General features: G+C 37.5%; 1 protein-coding gene and 1 long non-coding RNA gene across 16 annotated transcripts in view; one reads left to right on the plus strand and one right to left on the minus strand.

The window, feature by feature from the left end:
* PTBP3 (polypyrimidine tract binding protein 3) overlaps positions 1–17,778 on the minus strand; it is a 152,220-nt gene that overhangs the window by 13,954 nt on the left and 120,488 nt on the right. For all 14 annotated transcript variants that reach the window (XM_072842355.1, XM_072842352.1, XM_072842354.1 and 11 more), the window contains one exon: positions 1,112–1,189. In XM_072842355.1, coding sequence (XP_072698456.1) covers positions 1,112–1,189 — 78 coding nt within the window. The remainder of the gene's footprint in view (positions 1–1,111; positions 1,190–17,778) is intronic.
* LOC140641883 (uncharacterized) overlaps positions 16,628–17,778 on the plus strand; it is an 86,103-nt gene continuing 84,952 nt past the window's right edge. For both annotated transcript variants that reach the window (XR_012038487.1, XR_012038486.1), the window contains exon 1: positions 16,628–16,779. This is a non-coding gene — a long non-coding RNA (uncharacterized lncRNA). The remainder of the gene's footprint in view (positions 16,780–17,778) is intronic.

The following is a 17,778-nucleotide window of genomic DNA, read 5'->3' on the forward strand; positions in this document are numbered from 1 at the left end:
GAAAACCACAAAGTAATTTTTTTCTTTCCCTTAAATCATGATCAAATTCATTTTGTTGACTATTTGGAAAAGAGTGAGAAAGTCATTATCAAACTATTAACTAACTGCTATCTCTTAATTATTTCTATTAGCTAAAAAGTATATATCCCCTAAAATAAACAGCATGTATACACTGTGGCAATCCTCTGGACCTATTAGTGACATAAGAAAGTTGCATAGTAAAAAAGAAAAAAAAGAAAAAAAAAAAAAGAAAGTTGCATAGTAAGTATTTATTAATTCAAATATTTACTGGGGCACCTTGGTGGTTCAGTCAGTTGGGCGTCTGCCTTTGGTTCAAGTCATGGTCTCAACATCCTGGGATTGAGCCCTGAGTCAGGCTCCTTGCTCAATGAGGTGTGAGCTTCTCCCTCTCCCCCCTCCCCTCCTCCTACTCATGCTCTTTCTCTTTCAAATAAATGAATGAAATTTTGAAAAAAATAATTTGGGGTGCCTGGGTGGCTCAGGCAGTTAAGTGTCTGCCTTCAGCTCAGGTCATGATCTCAGGGTCCTGAGATAGAGTCCTGAATCCAGCTCCCTGCTTAATGGGGAGTTTGCTTCTCCATCTCCTTCTACCCCTCCCCCACTTCCGCTCTCTCTGTCTCAAATAAATAGAATCTTTAAAAAATAATTCAAGTATTTACTGACTGCATTGTATGTACTGAATGCCATCAAAAGCATTAAGAACACAAATGTAAGTAAGACACAGGTCTGTTCAACATGCAATTAATTGATAAGGTTATCAGCAAAGACAAAAGCAGTTCATACATTTTCTACAGGAATTTAAAAGGCAAATATGAAGTTACTTAATATAGCAACCTATAGTAATCTGTGCCAACAAGAAGTATAAATGATGCAGAACATATACTGGAACCTGGGGGTTCAGAATGAAACCGCAGGGAATTATCTGTAAGGACAAGGAAGCTGTGCATCACACAATGAGCCACTTCTATGGCTAATACACATAATGCTTTTACTGTAAATTCTTCTAATATGGCACTATTTTTCATCTTGATAAGTTACTAGAACATACAGATATTACAAAACTGTTTCAAATTCAACTTTAAAAACTTACCTGTAGCTTGATGAAATCCAATGGCTGGGGCAAATCCAGCAGCCCCTGCATAGGGTGAAGAAATTATACCTGGTGCACCTAATGGGGAAGAGAAGCTAAAGTAAATAATTCTATCTTCTATAAATATGGTTATCAAAGCAATATAAAAAGGCTTTATGACGATATATTATTGACAAACAGACATTGTTATGGAGTAAAGATTTGTTTAACAGGTGATCCTTAATGTAGAAGTAAAGAGCCTCTGCCCCTTCCAGCTAGGTTCAAGAGTCTAGCTTAGCTGCTATTTAGTTTTGAGTTATCAGTTATTTCATTTTCATTGATTTAGTTTTGTTACTGAGGTTGAGATTCATGCCCTTATTGAGAGCACTGTTTCTCTGTGAAAACTGTCAAATACTTATGAAAATGTACTGTCCCTAGAGGGTACAGTGCTGATGAAAAGAAGTATGAAATAAAAATCCTTATTTTTGAAAGGCTTACAAACGAAAACTATGAATTATAGGAGATTTATATACTGAGGATCTAGTAGCTTAAACAGAAATGTACTGTTAAGTAGTCAGGGAGGCATCACAGAGGATCCTCTGTTATTGTTTGAAGGTTTCTCAGGAGGTAAAACTTGAGATAGACATTATGTAATTGAAAAGCACAATTCTTGCTGTATACTAGATGTTAAACAAGTGCTAGTACTCTTCCCTTTCCATTCAGAAGCCTGGTGACTGTGAACCAGCAACAAAAACAGGAGTTAACTCCAACAGGAGGAATCGATACTAATAGGAAACAATTTGTTTTTTTGTACATATCAAGGTTGAGATGATGGCAGGACACAAGTGGAAATAAGGCAAACTCAGAAAAACTAGTGTTAAGACACAGATTTGTAAATCATCTATATAGAAACAAATGTGAAAATAGTATGAATGAGAGTTCCACTAAAAATGACAAAAGATGGGGCACCTGGGTGGCTCAGTTATTTAAGGGTCCAACTTGTGATTTAGTTCAGGGTCCAGATATCCAGCCCTATATCAGGACTCTGTGCTGGGCATGGAACCTGCTTAAGATTCTCTCTCTCCCTCTCCCTCTGGCTCCTCCTCCCTGCCCCCATTTCCACTTGAGCACACACTCTCTCTAAAAAATAAATACATACACACAACAGAAGACAAGAAATGGTGAGAGTTAAAAATAGAACCTGGGAATATGAGCATACTTAAGTGGTAGAGGAAGGAAGAAGAAAATTCTAAGAAAGACAACAGCCTTAGAAAGAAAAAACAAAACAGTGAATTATTACCCTTCGGGACTAGAGGAATAGCATTTAAAAGGGGTAGGGGATCAAAGGACGTAAAAGAGAATGAGAAATATAAAAAGTAAAGCAGTTTTAGAACAATAGTAAGAAGAGTCAAAGGGAGGGTTTTTTTTTTTTTTTAATTGTTTTTTTTTTCTTTTTAATGAGAGTGATGAACATTTCATGGAAAGAAATACGTAGGCTATATTCTCCAGAGGAGTTAAAAACTCAAAACTTATTCTCTTCATTAAAAAGTTAACAGAATTTGGGATCCCTGGGTGGCGCAGCGGTTTAGCGCCTGCCTTTGGCCCAGGGCGCGATCCTGGAGACCCGGGATCGAATCCCACGTCGGGCTCCCGGTGCATGGAGCCTACTTCTCCCTCTGCCTGTGTCTCTGCCTCTCTCTATCATAAATAAATAAAAATTAAAAAAAAAAAAAGTTAACAGAATTTGTCAAATATGTAGTTGTGATTTATTAAAATAATTCAAGAAAATATAGTCATTAAGAAACTTTAGGGAGTTTACAGAAAAAACAATGGATGAAGATACAAAAAAATGAGGTAAGTGACAGAATAAATGATGAAATAAGAAGGGAAACATTTGCTGAAAGCACATTGTGAATCAAGCATTTTTCTAGTGCTGAGGAAACAATGAACAAAGCAGACAAGAATGTAATGGTAACTAACATGCAAGTGTGTCAAGATCACAGGTAAAATGATTTTTTTAAATGATTCATTTTTAAAACAAATAACTCTATTTAAGGGATAAAGGATGACTTCACAAAGAGGCTTCAATATGGATAGGAATAATTATGAAAATTTATGCCAGTAAGTTAAACATAAGAGATATAATAGATTATATTATTGTTGGCAAGAATTTACTTGTCCCTTCCACAACATAATGCTGGCTAGTATTGTGACTTGTGGTGCCACATTTTTTTTTTTTTTAAAGAGAAAGAGAGATGGGGAGAAAATCCTAAGCAGGCTCCAGCCCCATGCAGAGCTTGATGTCACAATCCTGAGATCATGACCTGAGTTGAAAATCAAGAGTTGGATGCCTAACCGACTGAGCCACCGAGGCGTCCCCATTGCCATATTTTAAGCAATTCCCACTGCACTTAATCATGAGTACACAAACAGACATATACCACCTCTTTATATAGAACCTTCAAGAGGCACTATGGGTTTATACCAACTCTCCTATTTTTTACTCTTTGCCACAAGAATGTCACTTCTCAAATAGATTAACACTTTCAGCCTAGGCCTGGAGCACAAACACATGTGAAAGTGTGTTGCCAAGAACTGATTCACAGCTGCATAAATGTCAGTGGTATGAAAGAAATAAATGTTAAGTGTTGTAAACCACTGAGATGGGGGAAGGGCAAAGGAGGTATTTTTAAAACACAAAAAAACTAATACAGATGGCTATGGGGGGACTGTGAGATTATTAGGCAGAAGACTAGTTGTACTAAGTTTTAGAGAAATAAGGAAAAATCTTGAGGTAAATATCACAGAACGCTAAATAGTGATGAATAAAAGAATTGGCAAACAATTAACAAGGATAAATTTTAGTAATTTCTTCCAAGTAAAATATGATAAGAACATCTGTTAAACTTTTACAAAGAATCACTGATAGTTTCCAATATACACTCCTCAAATAAACAGAAACAATTATTTTAGCAAAGTAACCTTTAGACAATGAGTTAGTATCTTTATGAAAAGACTATACAGCTCAAGATTTGAATGACCAAAAGATACTTTACATTTGGAAAATATATCAACAAAAAGAAACAAAGGCAACAAAAACTGTTAACATTTTTACCAATGAAATCAGTTTGTCAGTAATATTTATAATAGCAAAACCCTGAAGAATAAAGCTTAATATCTAAATTGAAGAATAATTAAATAACTCACGAGTCACTGTCCAACCTACAGAGCCATTTAAAATATTACAAAGGATATATGCTACAAAAAAAAAAAAAAAGAAAAGAAAAGCACCAACATAATGTTTTTTAAAAATGTGAATACAGTAGCGGATTAAAGAATATAGACCAACTTGAATGCAGATAAGGCCTGATAAAAGAGTGAAAAGATCTTTTAAAAAAAAAATCAAACAGCTTACAAGATGATAAAGAATAACCAGGTCAAAAACCTAACCCCTAAAAAACTGAGCTTTGGTTTTGTTAAGTCTCATGGGGTAGTAGACAAGATGCAAATTCCAGGATTGGCCCAAGGAAGTCAACAGGTGACCTTTATGGCATTAATCTAGAAATGTATGCTCAAATAACCTACCCTTCTCACCCTCAGAGAAGATTGCAAGAAAAGGTGCCTTTGTGCCTAGCAGAGAAGGGACAAAAAAGTTTCTGAAAAGTTCTAACCAAAAGAAAGCTCTGCTAATTTATAGCTCAAATTTAGGAGTCCAAAATAAAATTAACAATGTTGTGGATTTAGACTGAAATGGTCCTAAACACAGACCCTTGAATGCTGCAGATAAGCAAATTCTCTCTGGAGAAGCATACCATGATCTCAAGCCTCGAATAACACATGTAATTCATTCTCTAGGTAAAATGAATACATGACTTAAAAAAAAAAAAAAAAAAAAAGAATGAAAGAAAAGAAAGAAAAATCTAAGAGAGACAAATAACAAATGCTATGATTTCAGACACAGGAATTATCAGATGAAAATTTTAAACAGTATGTTTTTAAATTTCTTGTTTGTTTGTTTTACAATTTATTTATTTATTCATGAGAGACAGAAAGAAGAGAGAGGGAGGCAGAGACAGATGGAGAAACAGGTTCCCCAAGGAGCAGGGAGCCTGGCGTGGGACTTAATTCTAGGACTCTGGGATCATGACCTGAGCAGAAGGCAGACACTTAACTGACTGAGCTACCCAGGCATCCTTTAAAATAGTACACTTGAAGAAATAAAAGATATGCGAGGGATCCCTGGGTGGCGCAGCGGTTTGGCGCCTGCCTTTGGCCCAGGGCACAATCCTGGAGACCTGGGATCGAATCCCACATAGGGCTCCCGGTGCATGGAGCCTGCTTCTCCCTCTGCCTGTGTCTCTGCGCCGCTCTCTCTCTCTCTGTGACTATCATAAATAAAAAAAAAAAAAAAAAAAAAAGAAAAGATATGCGAAAAAATATCTATTGAGCAAGAGATAACTTAAAAAAAAAAACAAAATAACATTTCTCGAAACAAAAGACACAATTCTTAAACTCTAAATTACTGGACCAATTTAACAACAGATTAGAGACCATTTGTAAAATCAAAGTTAGGCCCTAAGGAATTATTCAGAATGTAGCTTAGAGAGATAAAGAAATAGAAAATATGAAAAAAAGTTTGAGACACTCAGAATAGAGTAAGAGGGTATAATAGGTCAAACTGAAGCTCTACAAAATAAGAAAATAAAAACAGTAAGAAAGGGAAATATGTGGAAAGATAATTTCTCGAATCAATGGAAGGCAACAATCCACTGAATCAAGAAGCCCAAGAAAGCTCCAATCAGAAAAATAATTCTTAAACAGATACATCACACTGAAACTACAGGATATCAAAGACGAAGAAAATATCTGAAGAATAGCCAGAGAGAAAAAATCAGTAGTTAGGCTGATACACCTGACTTCCTAAGAGCAAAAAAGAAAACCAGAATATCATCAAATGATTTAATATACTAAATGAAAATAATAGACATATTTATATTTATATTTATATATTCCTAGAACTCTATGGAAGGCAAAATATCTTTTAAAACTGAACAGCCGGGGGGACGCCTGGGTGGCTCAGCAGTTGAGGGTCTACCTTTGGCTCAGGTCATGATCCCGGGTCCAGGGATCGAGTCTTGCATCAGGCTCCTCTGCTTCTTCCTCTATGTCTCTGCCTCTTTCTGTGTGTCTCTCATGAATAAATAAATAAAATCTTAAAATAAAAAAAACTGACAGCAGGGGCGCCTGGCCAGCTCAGTCAGGAGAGCAGGTGACTCTTGATCTCAGGGTCATGATTTTGAGTCCCACATTGGGTGCAGAGATTACTTTTTAGTAATCTAAACTTAAAAAAATAAAGAAAAATAAAATAAAACTGACAACATAATAAACATATATTTGAGCAAATGAAAACTTCAAATATGTTATCATGGACTTCCCTAAGTGAGTACTAGAGGATATCCTTCAGGCAGAAGGTAAGTGAACCCAGAAGCATATCTGAGTTGTAAGAAGGATTAAGAGTCTACAGTTACATATGGTTTGATCTAAATGAATATTACATAAAACAATACTAACAAATTGCCAGATTAAAATAAAAAGTTTTAGAACATAACAATGGTATCATGAGTTAGGAGGTAAAAGAGGACAAAAGGAAGGAATTAAAGTGCCCTAAGTTCTTATATACGTAAGTTTACATTAGATTTTGATAAAATAAGTATGAAAGTTAAAAAATCCTAGATGAAAATACAAAACAATATTAAGCTTCAAAAATAGCAGGAAAAACAATAATAAACAAACATTAACAAACATTTTTAAAAAGATTTATTTTGGGCAGCCCGGGTGTGATCTTGGGGGCCGGGGATCAAGTCCCACGTCAGGCTCCCTGCATGGAGCCTGCTTCTCCCTCTGCCTGTGTCTCTGCCTCTCGCTCTCTCTGTGTCTGTCATGAATAAATAAATAAATCTTTAAAAACATTTTTATTTTAATGAGGGGCAGGATGTGTGAGAGGGGGAGAGACAGCGAGAGAAACAGACCCTTCAGAGCAAGGAGCTGGATGTGGGGTTCAATCCCATGACCCTGAGATCATGACCTGAGCTGAAACCAAGAGTTGGATGCTTACCCAACTGAGCCACCTAGGCATCCTAATAATTTAACAAATACTCGAGTGAATGTCTATTTTCTGTCAGGCACAAACATAAGTAAACCAAACAGAAGACAAAAACCCCTACCTGGCTGAAGCTTACTTCTAGTGATTAAAACAGATAAACACAAACTACAGTAAATACGTTAACTGCAGAAGAGAAGGTGATAAATACTACAGAAAACAGAACAGGAAAAATCAGGAGTACTGAGGGAGGGCTGGTTGGGGTAGGTCCAAGAAGGCAGGGTGAAGAAAACGGAGGGTATCTGAGAAAAGTTCCCAAGGCAGAGGGAATTATGTATTGGATAATCTAGTAGTAGGAACATACCTAACATGTTTTATAAGTTGGAGGAACTATCAGTTTGGTGAACAAAAAGATGGGGTGGGGGGCAAGCATCAAAGAAGATACTCAAAAAGTAAAGCTGGAGTGGATGGTACAGGGCCTTGTAATCCAATGGAAGGATGTGAGCATTTATTCTGGAAGAAACAGAACTTCTGGAGGATTTTCAGTCAGCATTACCCTGAAATTTTCTGGAGGATTTTCAGTCAGCATTACCCTGAAATTGATAGGAGTTATTTTTCTATTTTACATACAAATAAATTATACATACATAAAAGTTGTTTGTTATATGAAGTTCTGACCTAATATATTTTTAAATTTTTATTTAAATTCTATTTAGTTGAGGATACCTGGGTGACTCAGTGGTTGAACATCTCTGCCTTTGGCTCAGGTTGTGATCCTCAAGTCCTGGGATCAAGTCCCACATGAAGGCTCCCTGCCTGTCTCTCATGAATAAATAAATAAAATATTTTTAAAAATTCAATTTAGTTAACATATACTATATTATTAGTTTCAGGGGAAGAATTTTTTTTTAAAAGATTTATTTATTTATTCATGAGAGACACAGGGAGTGGCAGAGACATAGGCAGAGGGGAAGCAGGCTCCTCGCAGGGAACCCGATGTGGGACTTGATCCCGGATCCTGGGATCACACCCTGGGCTGAATGACAGACACTCAACCACTGAGCCTCCCAGGCATCCCTCAGGGGTAGAATTTAGTGATTCTTCAGTAGCACAGAATACCTACAGCTCACTCCATTGGTGCCTTCCTTAATGCCCATCAGTTACCCCATCTCCCCATTGTCTCCCCTCCAGTAACCCTGTTTGTTTCCTATGGTTAAGAGTCTCTTGTAGTTTACCTTCCTGTTTTTCTTTTTCTTTTTTTTTTTTTAATATTTACTTATTTATTCATGAGAGACACAGAGAAAGAGGCAGAGACACAGGCAGAGGGAGAAGCAGGCTTCATGCAAGGAGCCCAATGTGGGACTCGATCCTGGGACTCTGGGACCACACCCTGAGCGCAAGCCAGACACTCAACCGAGCCACCCAAGCATCCCAACCTTCCGGTCTTTATCTTATTTTTTCTTCCCTTCCCCTATATTCGTCTGTTTTCTTTTAACTTTTGAAGATTTTATTCATTTGAGAGAAAGAGCGAGGGAGCGCACACATGAGCACAGGCCAGGAGGGCAAGGGGAGAAAGAGAGGGGCAAGCAGACAACTTGCTGAGCACAGAGCCTGATGCAGGGCTTGATCCCTGGACCCTGAGATTGTGACCTGAGCTTAAGGCAAATGCTTAACTGACTGGGCCACCTAGGTGTCCCTTTCTGTTTTGTTTCTTAAATTCCACATGAATGAAATCCTATAGTATTTGTCTTTCTCTGACTTATTTCACTTAGCACAATACCCTTTGGTTCCATCTATATCACTGCAAATGGCAAGATTTCATTCTTTTTGATGGTTGAGTAATATTCCAGTGTGTATATATACATCTTCTTTATCCATTCATCTGTTGATGGACATCTGTGCTCTTTCCATATTTTGTCTGTTGTAGACTCTGCTGCTATAAACACTGGGGTGCATGTGCCCCTTTGAATCACTGTTTGTGTCCTCTGGATAAATACCTTATAATGCAATTGCCGGGTGGTAGGGTAGGTTTATTTTTAACTTTTTAAGCAATCTCCATACTGTCTTCCAGAGTGGCTGTACCAGTTTGTATTCCCATCAACAGTGTAAGAGAATTCCCCTTTGTCCGCATCCTTGGCAACATCTGTTGCTTCCTGACTTGTTAACTTTAGTCATTCTGACTGGTATGAGGTGGTATCTCATTGTGGTTTTTTCATTTAAATATATGCCGGGTGATGTTGAACATTTTTTCACGTGTCTGTTAGCCATTTGTAGGTCATGTTTGGAGAAACATCTGCTCATGTCTTCTGCCCATTTCTTGAATGGGTTATTTCTTTTTTGGGTGTTGAGTTTGATAAGTTCTGTATAGATTTTTCATACTAGCCCTTTATCTGATATGTCATTTGCAAATATCTTCTCACATTCTGTAGATTGTCTTTTGGTTTTGTCAACTGTTTCCTTTGCTGTGCAAAAGCTTTTTATCTTGATGAAGTCCCAATGTTCATATGTTTCCCTTGCCTTTGGAGATGTGTCTAGCAAGAAGTTGCTGCAGCCAAGCTCAGAGGTTGCTGCCTGTGTTCTCCTCTAGGACTGTCATGCATTCCTATCTCACATTTAGGTCTTTCATCCATTTTTAAAAATATTTTATTTATTTATATTCATGAGAGACACAGAAGGACAGAGAGGCAGAGACACAGGCAGAAGAAGCAGGCTCCATGCAGGGAGCCCGACGTGGGACTCGATCCCGAGTCTCCAGGATCATGCCCGGGATGAAGGCGGCGCTAAACTGCTGAGCCACCCGGGGCTCTCCTCTTTCATCCATTTTAAGTCTATGTTTGTGTATGGCATGAGAAAATGGCCCAGTTTCATTCTTCTGGATGTGGCTGTCCAATTTTCCAAACACCATTTGTTGAAGAGACTGACTTTCTTCCATTGTATATTCTTTTCTGCTTCGTCAAAGATTAGTTGACCATAGGTCCACTGCTGGGTTTTCTATTTTGTTCCATTGAATAAAATGTGTCTGTTTTTGTGCCAGTACCATACTGTCTTTACAATTATAGCTTTGTAATACAGCCTGAAGTCTGAAATTGTGATGCCTCCAACTTTGGTCTTCTGTTTGAATATTCCTTTGGTTATTTCAGGGTCTTTTCTGGTTCCATACACATTTTACAGTTGTTTGTTCCAGCTCTATAAAAAATGTTATTTTGATAGGGATTGTACCAAATGTGTAGATTGCTTTGGGGGTAGCATAGAGATTTTCACAATATTTGTTCTTTCTATCCATGGGCATGGAACATTTTTCCATTTCTTTGTGTCTTCCTCAATTGCTTTCATGAGTATTCTATAGTTTTCGGAGTACAGATTCTTTGCCTCTTTAGTTAGGTTTATTCCTAGGTATATTGCAGTTGGGATTGATTCCTTGATTTCTTCTGCTTCATTTTTAGTATATAGAAATGCAACTGACTTCTGTGTGTTGATTTTCTAACCTGCCACTGCTGAATTCCTCTATCAGTTCTAGCAATTTTGCAGGGGGGTCTTTTGGGTTTCCTAGAGTATCATGTCATCTGTGAAGAATGAAAATTTGACTTGCCATTTGGATGTCTTTTTTCTTTTTGTTGTCGGACTACTACTAGGCTTCCAGTACTACGCTGAACAACAATAGTGAGAATGGACATCTCTGTCCGTGTTCCTGACCTTAATGGAAAAGCTCTTTTCCCCACTGAGGATGATATTTGCAGTGGGTCTTTTGCACATGGCTTTTATGATATTGAGGTATGTTCCTTCTATCCCTACATGGCAGAGAGTTTTTATCAAGAAAGGAGGCTGTATTTTGTCAAATGCTTTTTCTGCATCTATTGGTCCTTGTTCTTTCTTTTATTAATGTGATATATAATACTAATTGATGTTGACTACCCTTGCAGCCCAGGAATAAATCCCACTTGGTCATGATGAATAATCCTTTTAATGTACTGCTAGATTCTATTACTAGTATCTTGGTGAAAATTTTTGCATCCATGTTTATCAGGGATATTGGTCAGTAATTGTCCTTTTTAGTGGGGTCTATGAGTTTTGACATATATTTAAAACTTGTGAAACTATCATCACAATCTAGGTAACAAATATTTCATCATTTCAAAATTTCCTTGTACTCCTTTGAAATCCATCTCTCTCCAAACCCTGTCCCCAGGCAACCACTGATTTGCTTTCTGTCACCATAGACTGATTTTCATTTTTCAGATTTACACATAAATAGAATCATACAATAGGTGTTCTAAAAATCTGGTTTCTTTCAGTCACTGTAATGTTTCGTCTGGCTTCTTTCATTAAAAAATCCTCTTTTCCTTATTGATTTATTCTTCTGTATTTAAATAGTATTTCATCATGGAGATAAACTGTACTTTATTCACTTGTAACAGAGTATTTCTAGATTTCAGTCATTACAAATAAAATTGCTATGAACATTTCTGCACAAATATTTGTGTGGATATGAACTTTGATTCCTCTTGGGTAAATGGTCAGGTAGAATGACTGGGTCGTAATGTAGGCACAGGTTTAAATTTTAAAGAAACTGCCCAACTTTTCTCCAAAGTATCATACCTAAATTTTACATAGCCCCCACTGTACACCAGTGAAGGATGGTCCACAGCCTTGGTACAGTAAACTTTATAAAATTTAGCTTGGGCATGTAATATTATCCTATAGTGATTTTAATTTCTATTTCCCTGATGACTAGAGACAATGAGCATCTTTCCATATGCTTGTGGCCCTTCTTTCACCATCTTATAAAGGAGCTCTTCAAATCTTCTGTGCACTGTTTTAGTTTATTGAGCTGTAAGTGGTCCTCATACAACTTGATATAACTAATCCTTCTGACACATGTGTTGCAAAGGTTTTTCTTCAAGTCTGTAGTCTGCCTTTCCTGATGGTATCTTTCAAGCCCTGAAATTTTTAAGCTTCTATTTTAATTCCAGTTAGTTAATATTCAGGTGTACAATATAGTAATTCAAAGCTTCCATACATCACCCAGTGCTCATCACAAGTGTTCTCCTTAATCCCCATCACCTATTAAACCCATCCCCCCATCCACCCACACTCTGGTAACTATTGGTTTGCTATGTATAATTAAGAGTCCAGGGCACCTGGTTGGCTCATTTGGAAGAGCATGTAACTAGATTGATCTTGGAGTTGTGAGTTTGAGCCCCACACTGGGTGGACAGATTGCTAAAAAAAATAAAATAACCTTAAAAAAAAAATGAATGTTTTTTGATGTCTTATTTTTCCCCTTTGCTCATTTGTTTCTTAAATTCCATGAGTAAAATCATGTGGTAGTTGCCTTTCCCTGACTTATTTCACTTAGCACTATACTCTCTAGCTTCAACCATGTTGTTACAAATGGCAAGATTTCATTCGTTTCCATGGCTGAATAATATTCCATCGTGTGCATGTGCGCACACACACACACACACACAGGTATCAGATCTTTATCCATTCATCAGTCGATGGACAAGAGCTGCTTCCATACCTTGACAATTGTAAATAATGCTGTGTAAACTTAGTGATGCATGTGTCTGTCTCTTTTTTTTTTTTTTAATTTTTATTTATGAGGGGGGGGGGGCAGAGACACAGGCAGAGGGAGAAGCAGGCTCCATGCACCGGGAGCCCGAAGTGGGATTCGATCCCGGGTCTCCAGGATCGCGCCCTGGGCCAAAGGCAGGCGCCAAACCTCTGTGCCACCCAGGGATCCCTGTCTGTCTCTTTGAATTATTGTTATTGCATTCTTTGGGTAAATACCCAGGTAAGGTAATTACTGGATCATAGGGTAGGTTGCATTTTTATTTTTAATTAATTTATTATTATTAAAGATTTTATTTACTCATTCATGAGAAACACAGAGAGAGAGAGAGGCAGAGGGAGAAGTAGGTGCCCTGCAGGGAACCTGATGCAGGACCACTGAGCCACCCAGGAGTCCCAGTAGTTCCATTTTTACATTTTTGAGGGGCCTCCATACTCTTTTCCACCGTAGCTGCACCAGTTTGCATTCCCACCAACAGTGCATGAGGGTCCCCAATTCCCCATATTCCCGACATCACCTGTTCTTTCTTGTCACTGATTTTAGCCATTCTGATAGGTGTCAATGATATCTCATTATAGTTTTGATTTGTATTTCCCTGACGATGACTGATGCTGAGCATCTTTCATGTGTCTGTTGGCCATCTGTCTTCTTTGTAGAAATGTCTGTTTATGTCTTCTACCCATTTTTTAATTGGCTTATTCTTTTTTGGGGGTGTTGAGTTTTAAAGATTTGGGAGAGAAAGGCACACATGCACACACACAGGAAAAGAGGGACAAAGCAGAGGGAGAGACAACCAGATCCTGCTGAGCTGGGAGCCCGAGGCCAGGCTCAACCACATGACCCTAAAATCATGACCTGAGCTGAAATCAAGAATCAGAGGTTTATTGGACTGTACCTTCTAGGCACCCCTAAAACATTTATTTTTAAAGATTTATTTTAATTGGGTATTGAATTTTATAGGTTCTTTATATATTTTGGATAGTAAGTCTTTATCAGATATGTCTTTGACAATATCTTCTCCCATTCTGTATGTCGCCTTTTAGTTTTGTTGATTGTTTCCTTTGCTGTGAGGAAGCTTTTTATTTTGATGTAGTCTCAGTAGTTTCTTTTTGCTTTTGTCTCCCTTGCCTCAGGAGATATAACTAGAAAGAAACTGTGATAGCCAATATCAAAGAAGCTGCTGTCCATATTATCTTCTAGGATTCTTCTGGTTTTAGGTCTCACATTTTGGTCTTTAACCTATTATGAATTTATTTTTATGGTGTAAGAAAGAGGTCCAGTTTTCCCAACACCATAAGTTGAAGAGGCTTTTTCACACAGGATATTCTTTCCTACTTTAAGATTAATTGACCATATAATTGTGCATTTACTTCTGGGTTTTCTATTCTGTTCCATTGATCTATGTGTCTACTTTTGTGCCAGGATATTAGGGTTTTGATTACTACAGCTTGGTAATATAACCTTTAGTCTGGAATTGTGATGTGTCCAGTTTTGCTTCCCCACCCCCCACCCCAGACTGCTTTGGGTGTATAGGGTTTTTTTGTGGTTCTGTACAAATTTTAGGTTTGTTCTCATTCTGTGGAAACTGCTGTTGGTATTTTGATAGGAACTGCCTTAAATATGTAAACTGCTTTGGATAGTACAGAGATTTTAAAATAATTGTTCTTCCAATCCCAGAGCATGGAATGTCTTTCCATTTCTTTGTGTTGTCTTCAATTTCTTTCATCAGTGTTTTGTAGTTTCCAGTATATAGGTCTTTCACCTCTTCAGTTTATTTTAGGTTTATTCCTAAGTACTGTATTATTTTTAGTACAATTATAAATGGGATTATTTTCTTAATTTCTCTTTCTGCTGCTCCATTATTGATGTATAGAAAGGCAATAGATTTCTGTATATCGAATTTGTATCCTGCAACATTACTGAATTCATTTATCAGTTCTAGTATTTTGTTGGTGGAGTCTTTAGGGTTTTCTATAAATAGTATTATGCCATCTGGCAAATAGCAGAAGTTTTACTTCTTCCTTACCAATTTGGAGGTCTTTTATTTCTTTCTGTTTCATTACTGTGGCTAGGACTTGTTGAATAATAAGTCCATGTTGAATAAAAGTGTTCAGAGTAGACATCCTTGTTCTTGACCGTTGGGGAAAAAGTTGTCAGTGTTTCCCCCATTAATGATGATGTTGGCTGTGAGTTTTTCATACGTGGTCTTATGTTGAGTGAGGTATATTCCCTTTAAACCTAGTTTGTTGACGACTTTTCTCACGAATGGATGTGCTTTTGTCAAATGCATTTCCTGCATCTACTGAAATTATAATATGGTTCTTATTCTTTCTCTTATTGATGTATCAAGTTGATTGATTCATGAATACTGAACCATCCTTTCAAACCATGAGTAAATCCCACTTGATTGTGGTGAATGATTATTTTAATGGATTGCTGAAACTGGTTTGTCAGGATTTAACGATTTTTAAAGATTTTATTTTTTTAGAGAGAGAAGAGCACGAGCAGGGGAAAGGGGAAGATGGAGAGTGACAAGCAGGCTCCCTGCTAAGTAGAGAGCCTGACACTGGGCTCAATCCCGGGACCCTGGGATCATGACCTGAGCCCAAAGGCAGAAGCTTAATGGACTGAGCTATCCAGGCACCCCTACTGAGGATTTTTTTTTAAAGATTTATTTATTTTAGAGAGAGAGAGTGTGCACAAGCAGGAAGGGCAGAGAGGATCCCAAGCAGAATCCTCACTGTGCACAAAACCTGACGCAGAGCTTGATCTCACAATCCTGAGATCATAACCTAAGCTGAAGTCAAGAGTTGGATAGGTAACTAGATGTGTCACCCAGGTGCCACTAGTATTTTATTGAGGATTTTTGCATCTGTGTTCATGGGGGCATATTAGCCTGTGTATCTCTTTTTTAGTGGTGTCTTTATCCGGTTTTGGTATTAGGATGATATTGGTCTCACAGAATGAATACAGAAGTTTTCCTTCCCCTTTTACTTTTTGGAATAGTTTGAGAAAGACAGGTATTAACTCTTCTTTAAATGTTGGGTAGAAATTACCTGTGAAGCCATCTAATCTTGGACTTCTGTTTGTTGCCAGTTTTTATTACTGAATCAATTCCTTGGCTGGTTTTCAGTCTGTTCAAATTTTCTATTTCTTTCTGTTTAAGGTTTCATAGTTTATATTTCTAGGAATTTACCCATTTCTTCTAAGTTGTCCAGTTTTTTGGCATATAGTTTTTCATAATATTCTCTTATAATTGGTTTTGTGTGTCGGTTATTCCTCCTCTCTCATATGTGATCTTGAGTCCTTTCTCTTTTTTTCTTAACAAGTCTGGCTAGAGGGTTATCAATTTTATCCTTTTTTTTTTTACCCAAAGAATCAGCTCCTGGTTTCATTGATCTGTTCTGCTGTTTGTTTTTAGTTTCAATATCACATATGTTTGCTCTCATCTTTTATGATTTCCTTCCTTTTGCTGGTTTTAGGGTTTTTTTTTTGTTTGTTTGTTTTGTTCTTTTCTAGCTTCTTTAGGTGTAAGATTAGGTTGTTTATGTGAAATTTTCCTTGCTTCCCAGGTAGGCCTGTATTACTAAAAACGTCACTCTTAGAACCACTTTGGCTGCATCCCATAGGTTTTGGGCTGTTGTGTTTTCATTATAGTTTTTTCCATGTACTTTTAAAATTTATTTCCTTGTTGACCCATTCATAACTTACTACATGTTATTTAACCTCCATATATTTGTGATCTTTCCAGATTTTTTCTTGTGGTTGACTTGTTTCATAGTATTATAGTCCGAAAAGATGCAAGGTATGACTTTGATCTTTTTCAATTTGTCGGTTTGTTTTGTGACCTCATATATGGTTTGTTCTGGAGAATGTTCCATGTCCACTTGAAAAGAATGTGTATTCTGCTGATTCATGGTGGAATATTCTGAATATATCTGTTAAATTCAACTGTTTCAATGTGTCCTACAAGGCCACTGTTTCCTTGCTCTCTGTTTAGATTATCCGTCCATTGGTGTAAGTGGGGTGCTAAAGTCCCCTAAGTATTACTATCAATTAGTTCCTTTATGTTTGTTATTAACTATTTTATAGATTTGGGTGCCTTTATGTTGGGTGCATAAGTATTTATAATTTTTGTATCTTCTTGGACTGTCCCCTTTTTAAATATATAGTGTTCTCGTTTGTCTCCTGTTACAGTCTGTTTCAATATAAATACTGCTACTCTGGCTTTCTTTTGACATCCATTTGCATGACAGATGTGTCTCTATCCCCTTACTTTCAATCTGCAGGTGTCTTTAGGTCTGAAATGAGTCTCCTGTGGGCAGTATGTAGATAGGTCTTGTTTTCGCTTTTTTTTTTTTTTTTAAGATTTTATTTATTTATTCATGAGAGACAGAGAGAGAAGAAGAGACATAGGCAGAGGGAAAAGCAGGCTCACCGTGTCAGGAGCCCAATGCAGGACTCGATCCCAGGACTCTGGGATCATGCCCTGAGCTGAAGGCAGATGCTCAACCACTGAGCCACCCAGGTGCCCCAAGATGGGTCTTGTTTTTAAATATATCCTGTGGCCCATGTTGTGATTGAAGCATTTACTCCAATTACATTCAAAGTAATTATTATTATTATTTTTTAAGGATTTTATTTATTTATTCATGAGAGACACACAGAGAGGCAGAGACACAGGCAGAGGGAGAAGCAGGCTCCATTCAGGGAGCCTGACGTGGGACTCGATCCCAGGTCTCCAGGATCAGGCCCTGGGCTGAAGGCAGCGCTAAACCGCTGAGCCACCCAGGCTGCCCCACCCAGGCTGCCCCATTCAAAGGAATTATTGACAGATGTGTTTAATGCCACTTTATAACCTTTTAAATGATTGTTTCTGAAAATTTTCCCTGATCCTTTGTTTTGCTCTTTTATGTTTTGCTGATTTTCTTTACTGATATACTTGGATTTCACTTTACTCTTTCCATATTTATTTGTTTTTTGATTATATGGATTTTAGGTTTTATATGGGATTAC

The sequence above is a fragment of the Canis lupus genome, chromosome 10, assembly GCF_048164855.1.
Source record: "Canis lupus baileyi chromosome 10, mCanLup2.hap1, whole genome shotgun sequence".
Taxonomy (NCBI): Eukaryota; Metazoa; Chordata; class Mammalia; order Carnivora; family Canidae; genus Canis; species Canis lupus.